General features: G+C 52.6%; 2 protein-coding genes across 3 annotated transcripts; one reads left to right on the forward strand and one right to left on the reverse strand.

Moving 5' to 3' along the window:
- The first annotated feature begins 7,619 nt into the window (after positions 1-7,619).
- On the forward strand, positions 7,620-14,850 carry TMEM54 (transmembrane protein 54). Its single transcript, XM_019978810.2, has 6 exons — positions 7,620-7,784; positions 10,004-10,197; positions 13,060-13,119; positions 13,272-13,460; positions 13,597-13,731; positions 14,170-14,850. The coding sequence occupies exons 1-6, from the start codon at positions 7,769-7,771 to the stop codon at positions 14,242-14,244; spliced, it is 669 nt and encodes a 222-aa protein (XP_019834369.2). The 5' UTR covers positions 7,620-7,768; the 3' UTR covers positions 14,245-14,850.
- Positions 14,406-22,770, reverse strand: HPCA (hippocalcin). 2 transcript variants are annotated; one of them, XM_019978823.2, is made up of 4 exons: positions 22,686-22,770; positions 19,915-20,312; positions 15,536-15,641; positions 14,406-15,413 (listed from the first exon to the last, which is right to left on the reverse strand). In XM_019978823.2, exons 2-4 carry the CDS (start codon positions 20,290-20,292, stop codon positions 15,316-15,318), a joined length of 582 nt encoding a protein of 193 aa, XP_019834382.1. In that variant the 5' UTR covers positions 20,293-20,312; positions 22,686-22,770; the 3' UTR covers positions 14,406-15,315. The 2 variants fall into 2 exon arrangements, with proteins under 2 accessions (XP_019834382.1, XP_070630437.1); XM_070774336.1 differs by lacking the exon at positions 22,686-22,770 and adding an exon at positions 22,577-22,597.

A 22,770-nucleotide genomic window follows, 5' to 3' on the forward strand; every position in this document is an offset into this window, starting at 1 on the left:
AAAGAGTCAGACATGACTTAGCAACTGAACAACAAAGCTGGAAAGATAGGAGAAGGATGTCAGAGTGCTGAAACATAAGGTCTTAGAGTTAGCATGGTAACTGAAAATGACGAGGTCAAGGGTTTGACCTCAGAATGGGGAACTGAAAACTAGACTTAGAGGTCCAAATCCAGGAGAGGGAAATCAACTAAAAGACCAGGGCTTCCCTGGTGGCTCAGTGGTAGAGAATCTGTCTGCCAATTCAAGGGACACGGGTTTGATCCTTGGTCAGGGAGGATCATGCCATGGGGCAACTGAGCCCCTGAGCAAAAACTGTCGAGCCTGTGCTCCAGAGCCAGCGGGCCACAATTACTGAAGCCAGCACACCCTAGAGCCCAAACTCCGCAGCAAGAGAAGCCAGCATGATAAGAAGCCCGTGCACTGCCCCCACCCACCGTAACTAGAGAAATGCCCTTGCAACAACAAAAACCCAACACAGCCCAAAATTAATAAATAAATAAAATCATATATAAACAAAAGAGACAAAGAATGAACAGCTACAGCAGTAGGAGGAAACTCTGAAGGGTGCAGAGTCACAGAAGCATGTTTTAAGCAAGACGTAGTAATGACCTTGCTTGACTATTACTGAGACATCTAAGATAAGAACAGAAGAGTGACTGCTGGCTTTGGCAACGTGGAAAACATGCATGTCCGCGGCAGGAGCAGGTTCAGTAGAGTGCTGAAGTTAGAAGCCCACAGAGAATGAATGGGTTGAAGAGTGATGAGATTTGAAAAAGTAGGAAGGGAGTGGAAAAATGAGTGGTGACTGGAAGGCAGGTAGAGTCCAGGAAGGTTTTGCTTTGTATTGTTTGAAAAGGGAGATACACAGCACTTTGGGCATTGATTGGAGTGATCCATTGATAAGGAGAGGGTTCAGTCTTGGAAAGGAGCAAAAGTGGTCTTCCCTAATGGCCCAGCAGTGAAGAAGCCATCTGCCAATGCAGGGAACCTGGGTTCGATCCCTGGTCTGGGAAGATTCCACATACCATGGGGCAACTAAGCGCCTGAGCCCCAGCTACTGAAGCCCACCCGCCCTAGAGCCTGGGCTCCACAGCAAGAGAAGCCACCGCAGTGAGAGGCCCACGTGACGCACGGCCTCTGCAACTAGACAGTAGCCCAGCTCTCTGCAGCCTGAGAAAGCTCAAGGGTAGCAACAAAGACTCAGCTCATCCAAAAATAAAATAAATAAATAAAATATTTTTTAAAAAGAAAGGAGCAAGAAGACTTCATTTATGATAATGGGGAAGAAGGCAGAGAGTGTGGGTTCCTATTCTGGATGTAGTGCTATAATTATGAGAAAAGCTGCTCTGAACATTCAAGTACAATTTTTTTGTGTGAATATATGTCTTTATGTCTCTTGAGTACGTACGTAGGTTTTGCAAAATACCTGGACCATTTTACATTCCCACCAGCAGTACCTGAAGGCTCCAATGTCTCCACGACCTCAATTATCTAATTATAGATTTTATCTGAATTCTTCTACTGACCAATGATGATGAGTATCTTCATGTGCTTATTGGCCATCTGTATACCTTCTATTTAGGCTTCTCGGTGGCTCAGTGGTAAGGACTCTGCCTGCAAATGCAGGATACGTAGGTTCAATCCCTGGGTCAGGAAGATTCCCTGGAGGAGGAAATGGCAACCCACTCCTGTATTCTTGCCTGGAGAAACCCATGGACAGAGGAGCCTGGCGAGCTCCTCATGGGGTCACAAAGAGTTGGACACTAAGCATACACACACACACACACACACACACACGCAGACCTTCATTAGAGAAATGTCTCTTTGAATCCCTTGCCTACATTTCGGTTGCCTGTTTTTACTGTTGAGTTGTTAATAGTTCTTTAGTATGTTAATAGTATGCTGGATGCTAGACCCTTATCAGTCATATGCTTTGCAAATATTTCCTCTCAGTCAGTGGGTTGGCTTTCTTGATAATGTCCTTTGAAGTACGGAAGTTTGAAATTTTGATGAAGTCAAACTTCTCTATCTTTTCTTCGTGCTTTTGGTGTCATATCTAAGAAACCATTCTTAATCCAAGGTCACAAAGACTTATGCCTGAAAAGTTTTGTTGTTTTAGCACTGATCTTTAGGTCTTTGATTCATGGAGTTCAGTTTTGCATGTGGTATAAGGTAAGAGACCAATTTTATTTGTACATGGATACACAGTTGTCCCAGCTTTATTTGTTGAAAACACATTTTTGTCTACCTTGAATCATCTTGGTACCCTTGTTAAACATTAGCCAACCATGTGTATTTTTATTTCTGTTTTATTTTTGGCATCTTTATTTTTGGTCTCCCAATTCTATTCCATTGAATTATTATGCCTTTTGCCAGCACTACATTGCGTTGATCACTCTAGCTTTATATAATAGTAAAATTTGAAATTGAAATATGTGATTCCTCCAATTTGTTTCCTTTTCAAGATATTTTGGCTTATTCTAGACTTCTGCATTTCCATATGAATTTTAGGATCAGCTTGTCAATATCTGCAAAAAAAAAAAAAAAAAAAGCGGCAACTTTGATTTTGAGAGAGATTGCAGAGAATCTGTAGATCAGTTTGGAGAGAATTGCTATCCTAATAATATTAAGGCTTATAATCCATGAATGCGGGAAGTCTTTCCATTTATTTGTCTTAATTTCTTTTATGTTACTGAATTTAAGCAGAAGAGTGATATGATCAGGCTTCCCTGGTAGCTCAGTGGTAAAGAATCTGCCTGCCAATGCAGGAGACACGGGTTCGATCCCTGGTCAGGGAGGATCCCACATGCCGAGCAGCAACGAAGCCCGTGGGCCACAACTACTGAGCCGGTGTTCTAGAGCCTGGGAGCTGCAACTACTCAAGCCGCGAAAGCTAGAGCCCATGCTTGGAAACAGGAGAAGCCACTGCAATGAGAAGCCCGCCCACCACAACTGGAGAGTGGCCTCCCCAACCTTGCTACAACTAGAGAAAAAAAGCCCAAACAGCAACAAAGACCCAGCACAGCCAAAAATAAAATAAATAAGTAAAATCTACCAAGAAAAAAAAACCAGACTGGATCTTTCCAAATCCTAAAAAAAATAAGAAGAGTGATATGATCTGATTTATACTTTAGGAAGATTACTCAGTAGTATGAAAAACCAGCTGGGGGGAAGAAATGCTGCATGAACGAGGACAGTAGTAGCAGAGACAAGGAGGAAGCACTAGTTACAGAAATATCTATGATGTAAACCGGCGGGACTTAACAATTGACTTATATAGAAAGAGAGGAAGGAGTAGAGAATGACTCCCAGGTTTTTGGCTTGCGTACATTGTGATGCCACCGACTCAAATGGAAAACACAAGAAGCAGTTTGGGGGAAAGTTGGTACATGTTCAGCATGAGGTGACTGGACACCCAGGCGGAGAGGCAAAATCACTGGATATTTACGTCTGATCCTCAAGGAAGCTCTCTAGTCTGGGAGAATCATTAAATAAAAGGGGAGCCATGAGACTGCATGAAATAACCAATGGGACCCATAGAGGAAGCAGAAAGGATACAAAAGAATACCAACATTCAAGAGTTGAGCTGATGACAAAAAGTCCAAAATGGAGACTGAGAAGGAATAACCAGAGGTAGGAGGAAATCCAGAAAGGAGGTGCGTAACAAGAGTGTGGAGAGTAAGTTAGGGACTGAAATGTGGCTTCAGCGTGGTCGGCAGTCGCTGGTGACCTAGATGAGGGCTCTTCCAGCGGAGGGCCGAATCGCACAGCTGTGGACTGGGGAGGAGATGGGAGTCGAGAAGATGGAAACAGCATGTAAAGATAATTCATTCCAGAAGTTTGGCGAGGAAGGGAGAGAAAGTTAAAAAGCAGTAACTAGAAACGTAAAGGGAGCCAAGGGAACGTGTGTTTTTTTAGAATAGAAGAGACTTGGGTATGTTTATTGGCTGATGGGAAAGACTTGGCAGAAATGAAGAGGATGAGAGATGAAGTGTGGTCCGTGTGGAGCTGGAGGAGTGACTGAGAGCAGGAATGAGGCGAGTGGATTCAGAACAGGGCTTTTCAAATTTTAACATGCATCCGAATCATAAGTCTTACTTCTCCCCTCTTCTCTCCATCTTCACAGCCACCATCCTGGCCCAAGTCCAAGTCTCCTATACTTCTCACTAGATGCTCAACCTTGTGATGTAAGTTTGGTGTGAAGAGGCCAGGAGGGGGTAAGCTGAACAGAAGAAAGCAGAATAGGCCAGTGTCCTCTGGGAGGTCAGAGTACAAGGCCATGGGAGTCAAAAGACAGATATGCTGCCAGAGAGGCTTTTGTGGGATGCTCGAGGCTGAGATTTCAAAAGGGACCATTCAAAACCTAAACCCGGAGGGAATAACTGAGGTCATGATGAAGGTCAAGGGAGGGTATTAGAGGGTCCTTCACATGGATGAGCAGAACATGAGGAATGACTGCCAGATCTAGATCTGGAAACCCAAGTCCTTGATAGATAGAAGTCGGTGACACGGAGGGCAACAGACCAAGGCGATGAGAACGGGTGGCAGAGGAGGGGTGGCAGGAGTCACAGAGAAGCAGAAAATTACATAGGCACTTAGGAAAACATCCTCCAAAATGTGAACCATGGTTATCTGTGGGGCAGAGAAGGTTATGAGTAGCTCCAATTTTTTTCTTTATACTTTCCTGTTTTTCCTCTAAGTTTTCTACAATAAGCTTTTTAAAAAACCTCCAGTGGTTAGGACTCCACACGTCCAGTGTGGGGAGGGTGGGCTTGGGGGGTGATGTTTGATCCCTGATTGGGGAATTAAGATCCCACACAAACTCGGGATGGTCTAAAAATAAAAGAATACATAAATAAAATAAATAGAAAGGTAAAAGGTGGAAAAAATACAAAGAATAACAAATTCCTCATTCACACCATGGAGACTTGGGCATTGTAAACAAGCCTCAGTCCCCTTCAACCACCTCCTCCTCTCAGACAAGCTTGATCACTTGGCTTTTTGTTTTGTGTGTGTGTGTATATACACACGCACAAAACTGAATATGGTAGGGTGTGTGTGTGATCGTTCTACTTACAGGCAGAACTGTTCTAATAATCAGGGAGGGAAAAGCCTTCCTAAGGTGAAGAGGACTCACTCAGGGACTGGAAGCCTGAACCCCTTCCCAGCTGAGCAGCCCTATGGGGAGGACCCAGAGTCCAATTTGAGTGTACTAGGCCACACCTGGTTGTTAAACGCTCTAGGAAGAGAGAGAATGTCTATTTGTATTTCTCTGGCTAGGTTTCAACCCACTCTCATATCTCTCAAGTCATTTTATCCCTCAGAAATCTGAGAAGGCTATCACTATCTCCATTTGACAGATAGGAAAACTGAGGCTTAGAGAAGGACAGTGAGCTCCCAGAGTGTCATAGTGAGTTGGTGGAGCACAGGGGGCTAGTTCTCTAGTCTAGGCTTCTTCCCAGAACCCCAGAAACCTAGGCCAGTGTGCAGAAGGGCGGGGCACAGGCAGGGGACACTGGGCAACTCAGATGAATGGACTTTGGCCACTTGGCAATAAGGAAGAGAAGTGGTGATAACTTCAGGCGGCTAAGGCTGGGCCGTGGCCAGGAAACTGGGTCAGAGGAGTAAAAGGTGGGTGGTTCCCTCCTCAGAGGTCCCAGAGAGCAGGCCTACTCCCTGGAGACTACGACCTCTCGTCCCCCCACCTCACTCAGAAGCAGCTTTCAGAGTTACATAGATCTGGATTCAAGTCTCAGTTCTACCATTGATACCCACTGAATGCTATTTGAAAAGCCACTTTACCTTTCTAGGCCTCAATTTTCTCATCTGTAAAATGGAGTAATAATATTTAACTCTCAGTATTGGTCTAAGGTTAGAAAGAGAGAACTCTCTTTTATTCGTTTGTAAGCAATGACATTTAAAACGTCTGGGTCTCCAGCCCCATTCCAGAGTGCCCCAAATGTGCTCAGTGTCAAGGGGACTGCCTGACACGGATAGGGAAGCCACATACATGCACACGAGTGAGATCTGACATTGGCTTTGCAGTGACCACACGCACTCTCCAGGGAAGCCCCTGAGAGATGGACTTGGTCATCTGTAACTTGTGTGCCCTGCACACAAGGCACAGGCATCAGTGGATAGCTGGTGTTAGATGCATCAAGCCAGCTCCTGCCCTCAAGGCCACTGACCAGGGGGGTGCAGGGTGCAGACTGTGAACTGATGCTGCCTGGAGACCATAAAAGTGCTTCCCAGAGGCCTGCCCGAGGGCCAAGAGCACAGGCAGGCAGCCACAGCCCTGCCACATTAGAGAATGTGAGCACAGAGACCCTCTACTCCACCACTTCCCCTGGACACTCTTGCTTGCATCCATTTCTACATGTTGAGGATGAAACAAAGGAGGACTCAGGTCATGCTGGTACATTGAAGAGGCACAGTAACCAGCAGCCAGGAATAGTACAGCTCCTATTATGTGCTCCTGCTAGCTCTGCACTTTGTCTGTAAACATACTCTGGAGGGTTTGCAAAGTGCTTTCTCATCCCTTTTTTGTACTTCACCACAACTCGGGGCTTCCCTGGTGGCTCCCATGGTAAAGAATCTGCCTGCAGTGCAGGAGACCCAAGTTTGATCCCTGGGTAGGGAAGATCCCCTGAAGAAAGGAATGGCTACCCACTCCAGTACTCTTGCCTGGAAAATTCCATGGACAGAGGAGCCTGGCCGGCTGCACTCCATCAGGTCACAAAGAGTGGGACATTACTGAGCGACTTTCACGACTTTCAGATCAGTCGCTCAGTCGTGTCCGACTCTTTGTGACCCTATGAATCGCAGCACACCAGTCCTCCCTGTCCATCACCAACTCGCCGAGTTCGCTGAGACTCACGTGCATCAAGTCAGTGATGCCATCCAGCCATCTCATCCTCTGTTGTCCCCTTCTCCTCTTGCCCCCAATCCCTCCCAGCATCAGAGTCTTTTCCAATGAGTCAACTCTTCGCATGAGGTGGCCAAAGTACTGGAGTTTCGGCTTTAGCATCATTCCTTCCAAAGAAATCCCAGGGCTGATCTCCTTAGGGGACAAGAATTATTATCCTGGATTTTCTGAGAGAACAGAGACCGTCTCCAACCACACCCCACAAGTAAAGTGGCTTGTTCAGTGTGGGGCACAGAAGGATCCTGGGCCGGGGCAGCAGGAAATGTGATTTACCTGCGGTCATGCAGCAGGTCGAGGTCAGTCCCCAATTCTCTAGGTAGCTCTCTTTCTTCACTCACCGTGGCATTTCCCCACCCTATAGAAAGAAGTGGATTCCCAGCCTTCACCCAGGGGCTTTCCTGTCATGTGCCCACCCGTCAGGACAACCAAGCACCAGGCCCCCATCTCACTCCCTAGCCAGGACGATCGCAGCTCCTCTGAGCCTGTTTCCATCTGTAAAATGGGCATCCCTGGAATGGGGTGGGCTGGAGGAGTCGGTGGCCGGGAGCTGGCCGGCATCCGAGGCCGGCGCAGGTGGGTGGGGCCAGCGCTGTGAATCAGCCGGGCGGGCTTTGGAGGGGTTGTCCAGCCGGTCGGACCGGCCCAGGATGTAAATGAGGTGCTAGGGCTCTCCCGGGGCCGGGTCGCCCGGGGAGTGACGGGAAGGGAGGCCGGCCGGGCGCCGGGAGCTCGGGGCTCCCGGCGGGAAGTGGGCGCGGCGCGGGCTCTGCAGGGCGCGCGGCGGCTGCGGCCCGGGATGGAGCCCCGCTGAAGCCGCCGCGGAGACGCGGCGCCGGAGCCAAGATGTGTCTCCGCCTGGGTGAGCGCCGGGGGTGGGGGTAGGGGTAGGGATCGGGGGGCGGCTCGGGAGGCCCGACGCCGCCCCAAGTCCTCCCGCAGGGGCGGAGCACTGTAGTGGGCGCCCGGAAACCCCCGCGGTCCAGGCCACCTTCTCTGCGGGTCACTTTCTGCTCTGGGCCTCAGTTTCCCCGCACTGAGCCGGCGAGAGGCGGGCTGCTGGTATCTTCCCGAGGTGGAGTCGCACCTTGCCCGCTTGCACTTTCCTTTCTTGCGGAGGAGGGACCCCTTCCCCCAGATGGGAGGAAAGCAGCGCCCGCTCCCCAGAAGCCAGAGCGGAGGGAGGGGTATCCAGAGCCCAGGGAGTTCTGAGCCTGAGGCTGCCTGCCCTTGGCTCCCTTAGCCTCGCAAAGGGCTCCGGTTTCCCTACCCTCTGCTCCCCAGATCCATACAGAGGAATGAGACAGACGGGTCCCCTCCCCTCACTCCCTGGACACAGTGATGCTGTTCGCCGTCACAGGACAGATCTGGGGAATCCCTACTCTCTAACCGAGAGAACTTTCAAGCCTCGGTTTCCTCATCTGTAAAGTGCTGAGGGCAGCAACCCCTCCTAGGACCTTCCTGAGCAGGACTGCCCCGAGACTCTGTCCAGTGCTCCAAGCACAGCCCCATGCTGGCGCTGTACCTCCGATTTGACCAAGTCTTGGTCCTGGGATGCTGCTGCTCATGAGCCCAGTTGGTGTGTCTGGGTGGCCAGGGAGGTGGGTGGACCGAGTGAAGTGGGTCAGGCTCCTGGGACAAGGCTGCCATGCCCCTTCCTGTTTGACCAGCACTTAATCTTCATGACGCCATCCAGTCCCGCGGTGGCTGTCCCGCCCTTCGTCTGCCCTCTCCTCCTAGATCTGGTATAGTTCCAGAGCATCCTGCAGGCTGCAGGGGTCTCAGAAACCGGCTAGGCCAACCCCTTCCCATTCTACCTCTGGGGAAAGAAACTGGGGCCCAGAAAGGAGAGAGGCTGGTGGGGGGTCAAAGAGGGGCTGTGACTGAGGAGCTCCAGCCCTCCCTGCTCCCTGGGGGCCTCCTCTTGGCATAGGGCCCCCAAGAACATCCAATCCAGGGATTCCTTCCTTCCTACCTCACACTCCCTTTTTTCCTTTCTTTCTGCAAAACCCCCATATATGAAATATGACCCAATCTGCCCTTCTGCCACCGATGGGGACATCGAGATCTGGAAAGGGACTCAGAGGCTCCACAAGGAGCAGCTAAAGGAAGAAGGGGGGGCTTGTTTAGTTCTAGGGGCCAGGCCAGTCTTTCAGTCTCACAGAGCTGGCTAGAGTGAAGGGGCTGGTGGGTCCAGGGGCCATCATATGCAGAGCCAGGCACCACAGGGTACATTCCAGCTATCTGGAACAGCTGCGAGGAGGACTCCCTGGTCCTGGGGGGTGTGCAGATGGGAGCTGAGCAGCCACCTGTGGGCGCTCAGATAGGATTTGCATACGACATTCTTTTGACCCCAGCCTCCCTACCTTGCTGTGTCCCTGCCCAGTGCCCTTGCACCCAGGGTATGCCCTCCTTTCCCGTCTATCTTCTCATGGGGACCCTCTTTCCCCACTGGGAAGCAAGGGTTATTCTTCCCATTTTGTAGATGGGGAAATGGAGACTCAGAAGCTTGAGTTTCTTACCCTGAGTCTGTTCAGCAGTTGTGAGCTGAGTCCCTACTATGTGCCAGGTCCTATCCACCAAACTGAGTCCTGCATAGTACCTGATCCCTGACCAGTGAACTGGGGGCTCCCTGGCGTTTAGACCAGTGACCATCAAGCTCTCTATGGTGCCTCAGGGCCTGGCATGGAACAGGCATTCAGTGAACACTGATGTAACAAATGTATGGATGAAAAAAATCAGGGGATGCAAAGCTTAGAGGATTATGGGTCTAGAGCTAGAGACCTGGGTTCAAATCCTGACTGTGCCACTCATGACCCTGAACACTAACAAAGACTATTACCCCTTATTATTAAGTACCACCTGTATGCTTTTCCAACCTTAGAGATCCAAGGATTCCCATGAAAGTAATGTGAACCCCTTTCCCTGATAAGGAAACTGAGACTCAGAGAAGACTGGCCCCGAATCATCCAGAAATAGATTTAGAACCTAATGTCCATCACTCCTGCCAGGGCCTCAGTTTCCTCCTCTGCCCAGCGGAATGAGTCCCACCCATGGCCCTGATGTGGCTGTCCCTCCCAGGTGGCCTGAGCGTGGGTGACTTCCGGAAGGTACTGATGAAGACCGGGCTGGTGCTGGTCGTGCTGGGCCACGTGAGCTTCATCGCAGCCGCTCTCCTCCATGGCACCGTGCTGCGCTACGTGGCTGCCCCCAATGACGCTGTGGCTCTGCAGTACTGCGTGGTCGACATCCTTTCTGTCACTTCTGCCATCGTGGTATGGCCAGGCTGGGAGGATGACTGGCAGGAGGGGGCTGGCAGGGGCTGGCAGGGTCTTTGATGAGTCCCCACCCACAGCCTGGAGTGTGCAGGCAGAGAGCCCTGAGCACTCACCCCTATTCCACCACTACCAACCAGACCAGTCACTCAAGCTCTCTTTGCCTTAGCTTCCTCATCTATAAAATGGGGATGGTAACACTGTCCATCTGAGAGGGTCCTGATGAGTACTGAAGGCGATCATCCACATAAAGTGCTGAGCACAGTGCCTGGTACATAGTTAGCACTCACTACTGCGAGCAAGGATTATTACTGCAATAGGGAAATAGTCAAGGCACTGTTGGACAGAGGGAAGGAGCATCAGCTCAGCTTGGGAGTATTCACAGAGGTGGAGGCCCCCGAGGTGGGTCTTAATGGATGAATAGGAATTCAAAGATGATATGCTACAGTTACCATAACCCGGACAGGAAGCCTGCTGGGGCCAGCAGGTAGGAAAGGAAACTGGGATGGCATTTCAAGTATAGAGGATGGCAGATGCAAAGGTGTAGAGGTGGGAATGGATATGGTCTCCTCTGGAGACACTGAAAAAGCCAATTTGGCAGGAGCTTTAGCATTAGGCCCGGACTATCATAAAATGGGCTTCCCTGGTGGCTCAGACAGTAAATCTGCCTGCAATGCAGGAGACCTGAGTTTGATCCCTGGATTGGGAAAATACCCTGAAGAAGAGAATAGCTACCCACTCCTTCATAATGAAGTGAAAATGAAAGTGTTAGTCTCGCTCAGTAGTGGCTGACTCTTTGTGACCCTGTGGATTGTAGCCTGACAGGCCTTCTGTCCATGGGATTCTCCAGGCAAGCATTATGGAGTGGGTTGCCATTCCCTTCTCCAGGGGATCTTCCCGACCCAGGGATTGAACCCAGGTCTCCGGAACTGCAGACAGATTCTGCAGGCATAGCCATCAGGGAAGCCCCGGACTATAATACGGGCTCAATAAATAGAAGCCGTGGTTATGACCGGATGTCAGTACCTGGTTGATGAATATAAGAATGAAGGGGTCTGGTATTCTCAAGTTCACAAAACCCTTTCCCAGCTGTCAGCAGCCTTTGGGGAACATTGTCACATCAGTGTCCGAGTTCCATCCCTGCCACCTCCTGGCTGAGGGACTTCTTTCTCCCTCTAAGCCTGCTCCCTCCCCTGCAAAGTGACGCTTAGATAGCTTGCTGCCCCAAGCCTTGGATAAGTGAGGATCAGAAGCCCCAGCAAGTAGAAGAGCCTCTGTCAGTGGGATAGAGCTAGGCCGTGCAGATACGTGTAGTGTGTTATTGTACTTTGTTCCTCTGACCAGCCTTGTGAGAAAGGCAGTGAGCCCAGGGTTGAAGGTCCACCAGAGATGGGCTCTGGGGTGGACCACTTCAGCTGTGCTCTTATTTCCTCAAGTAATCCCCACAGCTCCCTGCAACACGGGGCCGCTCTTATCCTCACTTTACAGATGAGGAAACTGAGACTCAGGGATTCACTCAACCTCCTGCTGATACAAAGAAGCCACCCTAGATGTGAAACAATGTGACCTACACCAAAGTCAGTGTCATTCTGACTGTCAAATGAGCTCATTCTGCTGAGCAGACTTAGTTTGCCCAGAGAGTCTGAGGCACTTTCTTGTGTCTGCACAGCAAATTATAGGCATTACTGGGCCCTCCAGAGTCTAAGCTGCCTCCTGTGGGTCCAGCCCAGGCCTGATAAAGTGAGGGGACTGAAGGAAGGAGTCTGGCTGAGTGGAACCCAAAAGATCCAGAAGGCAGCTGGTGGGCTTAATAGTGGAGTCACCCCACCTATTGGGACCAGGGCTGTTTAGGGAGGCCTGCAGGAGGAAGAACCCAAGCAGGTGAAGAGGAGCCGGAAGGGTGTTCCTGAGAAGGCGCTGTGTAGCTGGCATCAAGGCCAGGCCCTGCGTGGGTGTCCACATCCAGGGTGATGAGGGAAGAGCCTGGCCCAGGGTGGAGTTGAGAAACTGGTGGGACAGGGCCAGGTCACTGAGAGCCTGGGAGAGTTTAACATATTCTTGCTGCCACTAAGTTGCTTCAGTCGTGTCTGACTCTAGTGACCCCATGGACTGCAGCCCACCAGGCTCCTCCGTCCATGGGATTTTCCAGGCAAGAGTACTGGAGTGGGTTGCCATTGCCTTCTCCTAGGGATTTGGAATTCTACTCCATAAAGTGTCCTGCTGCTGCTGCTGCGTTGCTTCAGTCATGTCCGACTCTGTGCGACCCCATAGATGGCAGCCCACCAGGCTCCGCCGTCCCTGGGATTCTCCAGGCAAGAACACTGGAGTGGGTTGCCATTTCCTTCTCCAATGAGTGAAAGTGAAGTCGCTCAGTCGTGTCTGACTCTAGTGACCCCATGGACTGCAGCCTACCAGGCTCCTCAGTCCATGGGATTCTCCAGGCAAAAGTACTAGTCTATTTTAAAATAACAATGTTGTTTTTTTACTTCCTTGCCAGTCAAGTTACTTAGTTTCTTCCAAAACCTTTTCCACTCCAGGGAGACATGTCATGTATATCTTGTGATGTGCCTCTATGACCGTTGAGATACAGAGGTTTGAGAAATATAGCTGTAGGCAGTGGGGAGTCAGGGAAGGTTGTAGGCAGGGGGTGACAGTGTTTTAGAAGCGTCACTTCGGGGCTGGACCATGAAGAGACAGCGCCCCTAAACAGATGGAGGAAGTGAGATCAAAGCTAAGCAGGTGGTAGGGGTTTGAAGGGCTAGAGTTGGCGATGATGGACTCTTTACTGGAGAGCGGCCGGCCCCCCTGCCCATTCTCCCCCAGGAGGGGAGGGGGCAGAGCTGACTTGAGTCTCCCCCACAGGTCATCACCTCAGGCATTTCAGTCATCGTGTTGTCACGCTACCTCCCCAGCATCCCCCTGGTACGTGGTACCTCCTGGGACGGGTCTGCGGGGGTTGGGACAGCAGCTACCGCCAAGGGTCTGGCCTGCTTGGAGGGCGTAACCCCACGGGGGCTAGAGCTGCCCAGGGGGCCAGGCCTGATGTCCAATGACCAGTGGTCTTCTCCATCTAGCGCTGGACAGTGTTTAGCTCGAGTGTGGCCTGTGCCCTTCTCTCTCTGACCTGTGCTCTCGGCCTCTTGGCTTCGATCGCCATGACCTTTGCCACCCAGGGCCGGGCACTGCTGGCCGCCTGCACTTTTGGGGGCCCCGAACGCCTGGCACTGGCACCCGACTGTCCCTTCGACCCTACACGCATTTACGTAAGTGCTTAGGCCTGGGCTGGGGGAAGGGAGGGGGGCAACCAGGGGCTCATCAGAGGTGGGAAGGGTTCTTGGAGTCCCGCCCTTCACTCCCCAACCCCAGGTGACCATCTCTGCCCCTTTCCCCACCCTGCAGAGCTCCAGCCTGTGTCTCTGGGGCATCTCGTTACTGTTCTGTGTGGCAGAGAGTGTGTTTGCTGTCCGCAGCGCCCAGCTCGCCTACCAGGTGCTGGAACTGAGGCCCTGGTTGGGGAAAAGCAGCCATCGCATGGTAAGGCATGCTATCCAGCACCCTCCCCTCCAGCCCTAAAAACTCCCCCATATCCCCTGGGAGCCCCTGCTGGGGGGCTTAGGCTGATCTGCCCCCACCCCTCTGTAAAGGGCCCCCACCTTGAAAACTGGGGCAACAGTCTTCTCCCCCAGGACAAAAGGGAGAACACAGAGGCTCAGAGAACTCAGCTCTCCCAGGTAAGTCACACAGCTGACACTTGGCTCTCCTGAGCCCCAGGATGAGTCTTGAGCAGGGGGAGAGGTGTCTGGACAGGAACTGGGCGCACTGCAGGCATATGGCCTCGCTCTTGCATAGTAGAGAGTAATGGTATCCTTTCACCCCAAAGATCCTCTCAGGCCTCCCCTCCTCCCACTTCCTGGATGTCCTGACATCCAAACCCAGCCCCAGCCAGCCTGGCAGCCTCTGGTGTCTCCACAGATGCAGGAGAGTCCAGAGCCCGTGGAGGACCCTGACCTGCCAAGCCGCACTACCTCCGGGCCCATGACTCTCTGACAGCTGATGCCTCATCCAGGCCCCGTGGCCGCTGGGGCCCTGCAACCAAGTCCACACTGCGATCAGGCCAGTATTCCTGGAACCAGCCAAGAGGGCTCAATGGCCACTACTCCAGGACCCGGGTGAGGTTTTCACCCCTCTCCTCCGGCCACCCAGCCCGCTGCACTGAAAGGAGACTTTATTCTGAAGTCATTAAAAAGAACAGAGATGCTCCACGTGGGCGCATGCAGCGGGGGAGGGGTGCGGCCAGGGGGGTCTGTTCTTCTTTTCCATACAGGACGCTTTGGGGTTGAGGTGGGGGGTTTCCAATTGTGTCTGCCTGTCTGTCTGTAGGTCTGTGTGTGTATCTGAGAGATACAAAGAGGGGTCCATGGGTCTGTGTTCATCAGAATGCCAAAACGTAGGCGTAGGATCCTGGGCCTCACAGCTTGGGGGCCGGAAACAGGAGGTTTCCCTCTTGCATCAGGGCCTCCAGGCCAGCAAGGGCAGGAGCAGGCGGAGTTAAGGCCCTCCTGCCAGGAAGGATGGCTCAAAGATGGTTTCTCCTCAAGCCTCTAGGCCTCTGGAATCCTTCTCTCCCCTCCAAATAAAAAGACAAGCTCCTTACCTGGGTGCGATTCCCAGCTCCACCAAGGCTGAGATCTACAAGGGTCGGGGTGGAGGTGGGGGAGCCTGCCCCATGGTTGGGCGAGGGAAGTCTGGCCTCATGGCTGGGGGGTGGGGGATACAGGGGAGGGGAGAGTGGCTTAAGTCCTGATATCTAGGTAAGGGAAGGCTGACTCTGAGGGGCAGACCAGGCCAGAACCCTTGTCTCGATCATTGCGGAAGGCTGATATTGCCTCTTGGATGGATAGGGTGATGGGTTGGGGCGAGGGTGCTAACCACTTGCTGGCTTGGGCCTCGGGGAGGGGGGGGCGGACAGCAGGGTTCCATTCCCCATAGGCTCCCCACCAGAGTGCAGACCCTGGGGGTGGCCATCTGCCCCCCAGCCTGGATAGACACAAGGGCGAGGAAGCTGAGAGCCGGGAGAGGGTCAGTGAAGGCAGGGAGGGGAAACCTGGCTCCTCTCGCTCAGAACTGGGAGGCGCTGCTGGGGTCGCACTGCAGCAGACGCACGATGGACGGGTCGCTTTTGGCCCCGCGGATGAACTCCTCCAGGGACAGCTTGCCTGCGGGGCGAGGCGGGGAGCAATGAAGGGGGGAGAAGGCAACAGCAGCTAGGGGTGGCCGAGCAGAGCTGCGGCATAGGAAGTGGGAGTGGTGCCCGCCGCGCCCGCCCCTGCCTCCTCACCGTCGTTGTTTGTGTCCATTTGGCGGAAGATTTTCTCGGTCCTCTTTTCCGGGGTCGACTCGTCCTCCGGCATCTTCATCACGGACGAAACCATCTTGTAAATGGCCTGGGGGGCGGGTGGGGAAGGCAAAGCGTAAGGGGAGCCTGCCTGAGCTCTCCACCCCCAACTATGTCCAAAAACGCCCGCAGGTGCGCTGACGATCACCGCTCCCAACGAGGTGAGGCGGAGAGGGACCGGCGGAGGCGTGGGGAGCTGGGGGGTTCTGGAAGGAGTGACCGGGAAGGCTTCCCGGAAGAGGGGGCTATGGGAGCGGTCGGTCCCTGACCAAGTTCCTCTGGAGCGTTCGGTGGGAAACGAATTGCTGGCAGAGGAATTTTCATGCACAAAGGCCTCGCAGAGGGCAGCTCTGAGTGGGCACAGGGGCTGGCTGAAAGCAGGGGGTCAGGAGAGATGTTGGAGGACATCGGGGCCCAGATGGCGAAGGGTCCGGGACTCCCAGCTAAGGAGTTTGTGCCAGACGCCGAAGGTTCCCAGTTAAGCACCAGGTTAGAAGAGCCGCTTCTCAGAAACTTCGGGGCTCCGGGTGGCCCGCCCTCGATGGTCGACAGGGAGCGCTGGGCAGGAGCGGGTGGCACTGGACTGCGATGCGACTGTGGCTGGCAGGGGGCGCAGGGCCGCCCTAAGGGCTGGAGGGCGGGAGGCGACTAGGTCCACAGGGGGCGGGGCATGTTATGCAAATAAACGCACGGACCATCAGTCGGGGGCGGGGACAGCCTGGGCTGTGGCTGGGCGGAGGACCGCAGCCGCCAGGTACAGGAGCTACGGAGGCGACTCGAAGGAGGGGTTTTGCGCTAAATGTACACAGAGCACGTAGGACTTGGCCTGTGGGCTGGGTCCCGCAGTCCCGGAGCTCAGGGACCCAGATTGGTCGCCTCAGTCTGCCAGCTTTTTGCTACTGACACCTCCTCCGAGAAGCCTTCCTTCTTCTCCCAAACCATAAACTTCCCTAGCTTCAGATCCAGCTTTGGTCTCCGCAGTGGTCTCTTCCGGCCTCTCTCGGGTCTGTTCCCAGGGCCACCTCTGAAAACTCTTTCCAAACACAGATCTCCACTGCCACGTCCCCAGCCCAGGGCCGCCCCCACGTTCCCGTGATACACAGGCCTCCCTCCAGGCCTGCCGTGCACCCAGCTCCTTCTGGATGCTGCCCCACGCTCCTTCTGCTGCCTCCCACTCCTCCTTGGGACTCAACTTACATGGTGCTTTCTTAGGGAGGCCTTCTCTGATGCATGCTGGGTCAGGGCCCATATGCTGCCCTAGCGCCTCCATTGGGGACCCCTCTCCAGAAGTACTTCTTTGCCTTTGCTCCTTACCCCCAGCATACAGATAAGAACAAAGTACCCAGACCTGCAGAATTTAGCAGGATGCCTGGCATCTGGCAGGGACTCCCCTCTTTAAAAGCCACTGGCACTTCCCACTGCCCTGTTACCAAGTCCAAACATTAGTCCCTTGGCATTCAAGGCACTTCACACTCTGGTCCCTGCTCTCCACCATCAGGCTTCCCCTAGTAGATGATTTTGCCATATCCAGATACCCCTCCACCTTTCAGGTTTTATAGCCTCTGCCTGGAACAATAATACTAGCTACCATTTACAGACACCCACTATGTGCAAGGTACTTTTACATACTTTATTCTCACCCTTGCAATAGCCCTGAAAAGCAGGTACTGAGATCCCCATTTTCCAGAAAAGAAATTGAGACTCAGAAAGGAAACTGATGGCAGAGACCAGATTAGAACCCTCTCCCTCTTAGTCATTGGATAGATGATTTTGGAGTGCTAACGACCCCTCAAAACAGGGTCTTTGAAGTAAGGTTGACCAGGAATAGCATCTTGGTTCCACTAATCACTTGCTCTGTAGCCTTGGACAAGTATATAACCTCAGTTTCCTCATCTGTAAAACAGGGAGTAATCATATCTCCCTCATTTGTACCATCCAGAGTATTAAATGAGATAATGTACGTAGTTGGCTGCAGTCAGTGGTCAGTAAACAGCAGCTTATACTATAATCATTACTCACTCACCACATCCTCAGGTCTTCCCTGCCCTTTACTTCCCTGGACTCTCAAATCACCTTTGTACCCCTGTCCTGAGCTGGTCTGTGTGGCCTGCACAGTTGTCTCTCCCAGCAGAATGGGGGCTCCAAGAGACTGAGGCAAGATCTCTTCCCTTCTAGTATGCCCACCACCTGGCTCAGGGCTGGGTCCTGAGAAGGACTGAGTGAGTGACTTAGAGAGTGACTGCTCCCCGGTGACTGGCCTTCTCCTGGGCTTCCTAATTAATTGTCTGGAATTACTGCTCATTCATTGTTTCACTGGAGCCAACTTGTAATTAATCAGTCACTAGGGTTTGCAGAGTTCTGTCTGCACTGGCTGTCTGGGTCCCCTGGGCTGCTGTAAAAAAAACCAGGGTCTGTCTAAATAGCAGAGGCCAGTCTGGAAGGGATCCTGAGGATGTCCAGAGAATGGTGCTGGCTTGACCAATGCCCTGGGCTTGGAGCTTCCAGCAAGGCTGAGATTTACCAGTGTACACCAGTGCAACCACACTATGTGGTAAAACATGGACATTCATGTGGATTGGCTGGTATTGACCTGCTGCCCAATCCCTGAGAGATTGTCCACCACCCTGGCTACCCCAACCCTTCCACCAGGACCCTGAGAACTCCCCACTATCCATCAACTAGTGAGTTATTGCCTGGCCCAGGGGAGTTACTGACACTCATTAAGCCTTTTCCCTAGTAATAGACATAGGGAAGACACCACATCCCAAGGTAGCCCATCCTATTCTAGCTGGAGAGAGCAGACCCAGAAGCCAAAGTCAAAAGTCCAATAGAGACTGGATGAGTTGGGAGGGGGGCAGTCAGCAATGCTGAGGGACCAGAAGGGAAGGGATTCAGAGAGACAGAAGGAAAAGGAACAAGAGCGTGTACAAAGTAGCACATTCTGAGGATGTTGGAAAGGCCATTCCAGCTGGAGTGGAGAATGTGCAGAAGAGAAAACAACAACTGACAATTACTAACGTTTACCGAGAACCAGATATCTGCCAGGCCCTCTGCTAGCTTTCCCATCTTGCTTTATACCCACAATAGCCTGGGGAGTAGGGGTTAACACCCTCATTTTACAGGTGAAGAAACAGAGGCTCAGGAAAAAAGTGAACAAGGAATTGACTAGGTAAAATAGAACCAGATCTCTGATGGACCTCAACGTGCTGAGGAGATGGGCACCCTAGAAGATTTTTGACATAAAGCTAACATGCTATACTTAAATTTGTACTAAGAAAGGACATTCCTAACAGGTCCTTAAGTCGCCCTGTGAGATATGCCTCACCATCCCCATTTTACAGATGAGCTATGTAAGAGTTGAAGCCAACTCCAGAATTGGAAGTCAGACTCCTTTAAAGAGGCAGCTCTGAGTGTTGGCCAACTTGAACCTGACTCCACTTATGTGCTGTGTGACGTTAGGCAAGCCACTTCACCTCTCTGAGCCTCATGGGGTTGTTGTAAGGATGTACTGAGCTTATGGGTGTAAGGATTTCACTCAGTACTAGGCTCTTAGTGGGCTCTCAATCAATTAGTTGGAAGATGGCTGGGGATCCAGATGGAATGTGGGCGACAGAGCCAGGTGGCCCATTCACAGTCTGTGTGATCTCAAGCAAATGTCTTTACCTCTCTGAGCATCTGTTTCCTCCTGAGTAAGTTGGGATCAATGAAACACAACTGGCCTGTACTCTGCAGAAATGTCAAGTCTTGAAAGACAAAGGAAGGCTGAGGAACTGTTACAGATTAAAGTGGCCTAAAGAGATGGGATGACTAAATGCAATGTGTGATCTTGGGGCAGAGGAAAAAAATGCTATAAAGAACATTATTGAGATAGCTGGCAGAATTCAATGTGGTCTGTAAGTTAGATAATAACATTGTTTCTATGTTAAACGTCCTGACTTTTGATAATCATATTATGGGTTATATAAGAGAATGTCCTTGTTCTTAGGAAATCTATCCTGATGTATTCAGGGATAGAGGGTCATGTTTAGAACAACAGAACATCTCACACATACACACACACACACACACATATACACACACATAATGATAAAGCAAATGTGATAAAAATGTTCATTGGTGAAGTTGGGTAAGGGGTACATGGAAGTTTTCTCAACTTTTCTTTAAATCAGAAATTACTTCATATTAAAGACTTTTAAAAATAGGCTATAAGAAGAGCACCTGCCACTCGCCTACCCACAAGGACTGTTGGGAGGGTAAAGAGGGCTGGCGGGTGCAAGCTGCTGGGACCTGCGCCTGGCATTCTGAGGGGTCCAGGGGCCCACCTGCACGATCTCCAGCATCTCCTCGCGGCTGATGTAGCCGTTGCCGTCCAAGTCGTACATGCTGAAGGCCCACATGAGCTTCTGCTCCAGGCGGCCCCGCGAGGTCACGCTCAGCGCAATGATGAACTCCCGGAAGTCGATGGTGCCGTCGCTGTTGGTGTCGAAGGTGCGGAAGACATGCTCCGCGAACTTGGAGGCGTCACCATAGGGGAAGAAGTTGGCATAGATCTTCTTGAACTCATCCACGTTGAGAATGCCGGTGGGGCAGTCCTTGAGGAAGCCCTTGTACCACTCCTGCAGCTCCAACTCGGAGAACTCTGTGTTCTCCCGCAGGTCCTGCAGCATCTCCGGCCGCAGCTTGCTGTTTTGCTTGCCCATGGCCACGAGCCAAGTCCCACCTGGGTCCCCCAGGGGGGTCAAAGGACAAAGAGGAGAAGTCAGGCCCTCCTGGCCCTTTGACAACACTCCAAGAAAGTCCCAAGCCACCCCAGGCTCTCCTTTGACCCAGTGAGAGACAGAGGAGCTGGCCCAAGATCGCACAGCCTGCCAAGCACCCTGCCACTTTGTCAGCCCCACACCATTTCCCCAGACCTTCTACTTCTGCAGGGAACAGATCTGGAGAGAGAGGAAGAGAAGGGGCTCACCTTTCTGAAGCCCTTCTCAGTGCCAGCTACCAAGCCTTCCCAGGAGAACACCACTTCACCCTCACACAAGTGAAGCCTAGCGATTAGCCCATTTTACAGATGAAAAGGTAGGCTCAAGGAAATGAGGTGAGCTGGATCAGGTCACACAGCCATGGAGACACAGTGCTAACTCCCAGAGTTTCCAGCCAGGTTCAAAAAGGCCCTCTGATCTTCCTCCCTGCTGCCCACTGCCCCCCTATGGCATCATATACACCTGCTCACATAAAATACACCTGCAACCCAAACACTGACCTGTTCTCCCTCCCACACATGTGTGCTTGACAAGAGGCAGAACAAGATAGGTATTAGCCTGAGCTCCAGAGCCGGACCACGTGAATTTGAATTCCAGCTCTGCTTCTTACCACCTATGTAACCTTGAGCAAGTTCCTTAAACTCTGCCTTGTCTGTGAAGTGGGAGTAATAGTACCTACCTCATTATTGTTGTGAGGATTAAATTAGTTAATACATATGAAGAACTTAGATGCCTGCACATATAGTGCTACCTAAGTGTTAAATAAATAAAAGAGATTTACAGGTATCCAGATGCCAACAGTAAACAAATGAATACATACTGATGTCTATTAAGCCAAACAGCTCACCAAATCCACACACAGATTCCCCTGCCACTCACATGCCAGCACCCAGCACACACACACCCAGGGTCACCATGCCTCCACACACAGCAACATTCCCTCTGCTCCACAGCTCATACGTACTGACACAGCACCACACACACACAACTCCCATACCCTGTGCATCAAGACACACCAGCCCACGACCCCACATGTCTCATGAATGCATCATAAGCCAGCTCCCATGCCGACACCTCTCACATGGCCAGCTGCACGTGGGACCCTCAGACACCCTTGCCATTTTTCTTTACCCAGGGTGCCAGGTGCCAGGAGAGGGAGCTGCAACCCTTCTCAGACCTGTGAAGGTCCCCTCGTCCAGGGAGACCCCTAGCCATCAACCATCCCCCAACACTTAACCTTTCATCTAGTTCAGAAAGGCTCCCTCAGTGCAAGAGGTTAGACTGTGGAGGGCTAAGGGGAAGGTATTGGAGAGGAGGCAGCCAAGCAGTTCTGGGCAGGGATGCAGGGGTGTATGCAGGTGAATCTCGCCCCCCCCCCCAGCCTGGGGCTGTGAGATAGAGCAGAGGGGAGGGGGATTCCTTGTGTGTGCATGTGCACTTATGTATGAGCGTGTGTGAGTGCATGTGCTCATGCATGCATGTCTGTCCCTGGCTTCTGCATTGCATTTGTCTCCCTGCATGTTTCAATTCATATCTGTGCATGTGCATATATGTGCATGTGACTAGGTGTGCACCATCACAGTGTCAGGAGGATGTGCCTGTGTGGCCATTTGGAGGACCTCTGTGTGTCCTAAGCAGTGTGTCACACGCATGTTTCTGTAAGTTGGTGGCCCTCTTTTCTAAATCAGCCTTTCCTGCCCCAGGCTGTGGACCCACTGAACAAGTGTGTGGGAGGACACTGAGGAAATGCCAGGGGCCAGGGCGGCCGAGTGTGTCCCTTGGTCCCCTCCTCAAGGTCCAAGGAACTGGGTCATCTGGGCGGGGGCAGAGAGATGCGCTGGGCAGGAGAGATCTTCCAGTGCCCCCCTCCTCCCTGCCACCCTCAGAGTTGCCCCCCTCCCAGTTGGAAGACTTGGAAACGAGGGTGGCAGAAGGTTCTGCGGTCTCCGCGAAGACCCCCAGTCCCCAAAATGGGAAGGACCTAAGCTGAGTCTAAGAAACCCGCCTCGGAGACCCTCTCCAAACCTCTCCTCAGTTCTCGCCCTGGCCCTCGCCTCAATCCTTTCAGCTCTGGGAGAGCGCCGGGCGCGTGGCCCCTCCTAGAGGGGACGTCCCGAGGCGGCCCAAACGCCGCTCCCAGGCTGGCCACTCGGCGGTCAGGACCCTGGAGAGCGCCGCGCGTTTTCCTGGGGCAGCCCCACTCCCTGGGTCCCCGAAGGGAAAATACCTGGGAGGTCCGGGAGCGGCAGGATTGGGGAGTCCAGGACGTGGCCCCCCCGCCTCCGGGATGCCCCCTCCTCGCACCCTCTAGCCCCGGCCGAGCGGCCCCCACTCACCCAGCGACACGGAGACACCGACTGCGCAGGGAAGGCGGCGCTGCTGCGGCGCGCGGCGGCAGAGGCGGCCTGAGGGGCGGGCGGG

The sequence above is a fragment of the Bos indicus genome, chromosome 2 (genome assembly GCF_029378745.1).
Source record: "Bos indicus isolate NIAB-ARS_2022 breed Sahiwal x Tharparkar chromosome 2, NIAB-ARS_B.indTharparkar_mat_pri_1.0, whole genome shotgun sequence".
NCBI classification, from domain to species: domain Eukaryota; kingdom Metazoa; phylum Chordata; class Mammalia; order Artiodactyla; family Bovidae; genus Bos; species Bos indicus.

Bases quoted from the DNA above. Each gene is read 5' to 3' on its own strand.
- HPCA (XM_019978823.2), bottom strand. From the start codon at position 20,292: ATGGGCAAGCAAAACAGCAAGCTGCGGCCGGAGATGCTGCAGGACCTG. The intron at 15,642-19,914 runs GTGGGCCCCTGG...CCCGCCCCCCAG, and splicing joins AGATGCTGGAGATCGTGCAG to GCCATTTACAAGATGGTTTC. The intron at 15,414-15,535 runs GTGAGGAGGCAG...CTCGCCCCGCAG, and splicing joins AATGGACACAAACAACGACG to GCAAGCTGTCCCTGGAGGAG.
- TMEM54 (XM_019978810.2), top strand. The intron at 13,461-13,596 runs GTAAGTGCTTAG...CCCACCCTGCAG, and splicing joins TCGACCCTACACGCATTTAC to AGCTCCAGCCTGTGTCTCTG. The intron at 13,732-14,169 runs GTAAGGCATGCT...GTGTCTCCACAG, and splicing joins GGAAAAGCAGCCATCGCATG to ATGCAGGAGAGTCCAGAGCC.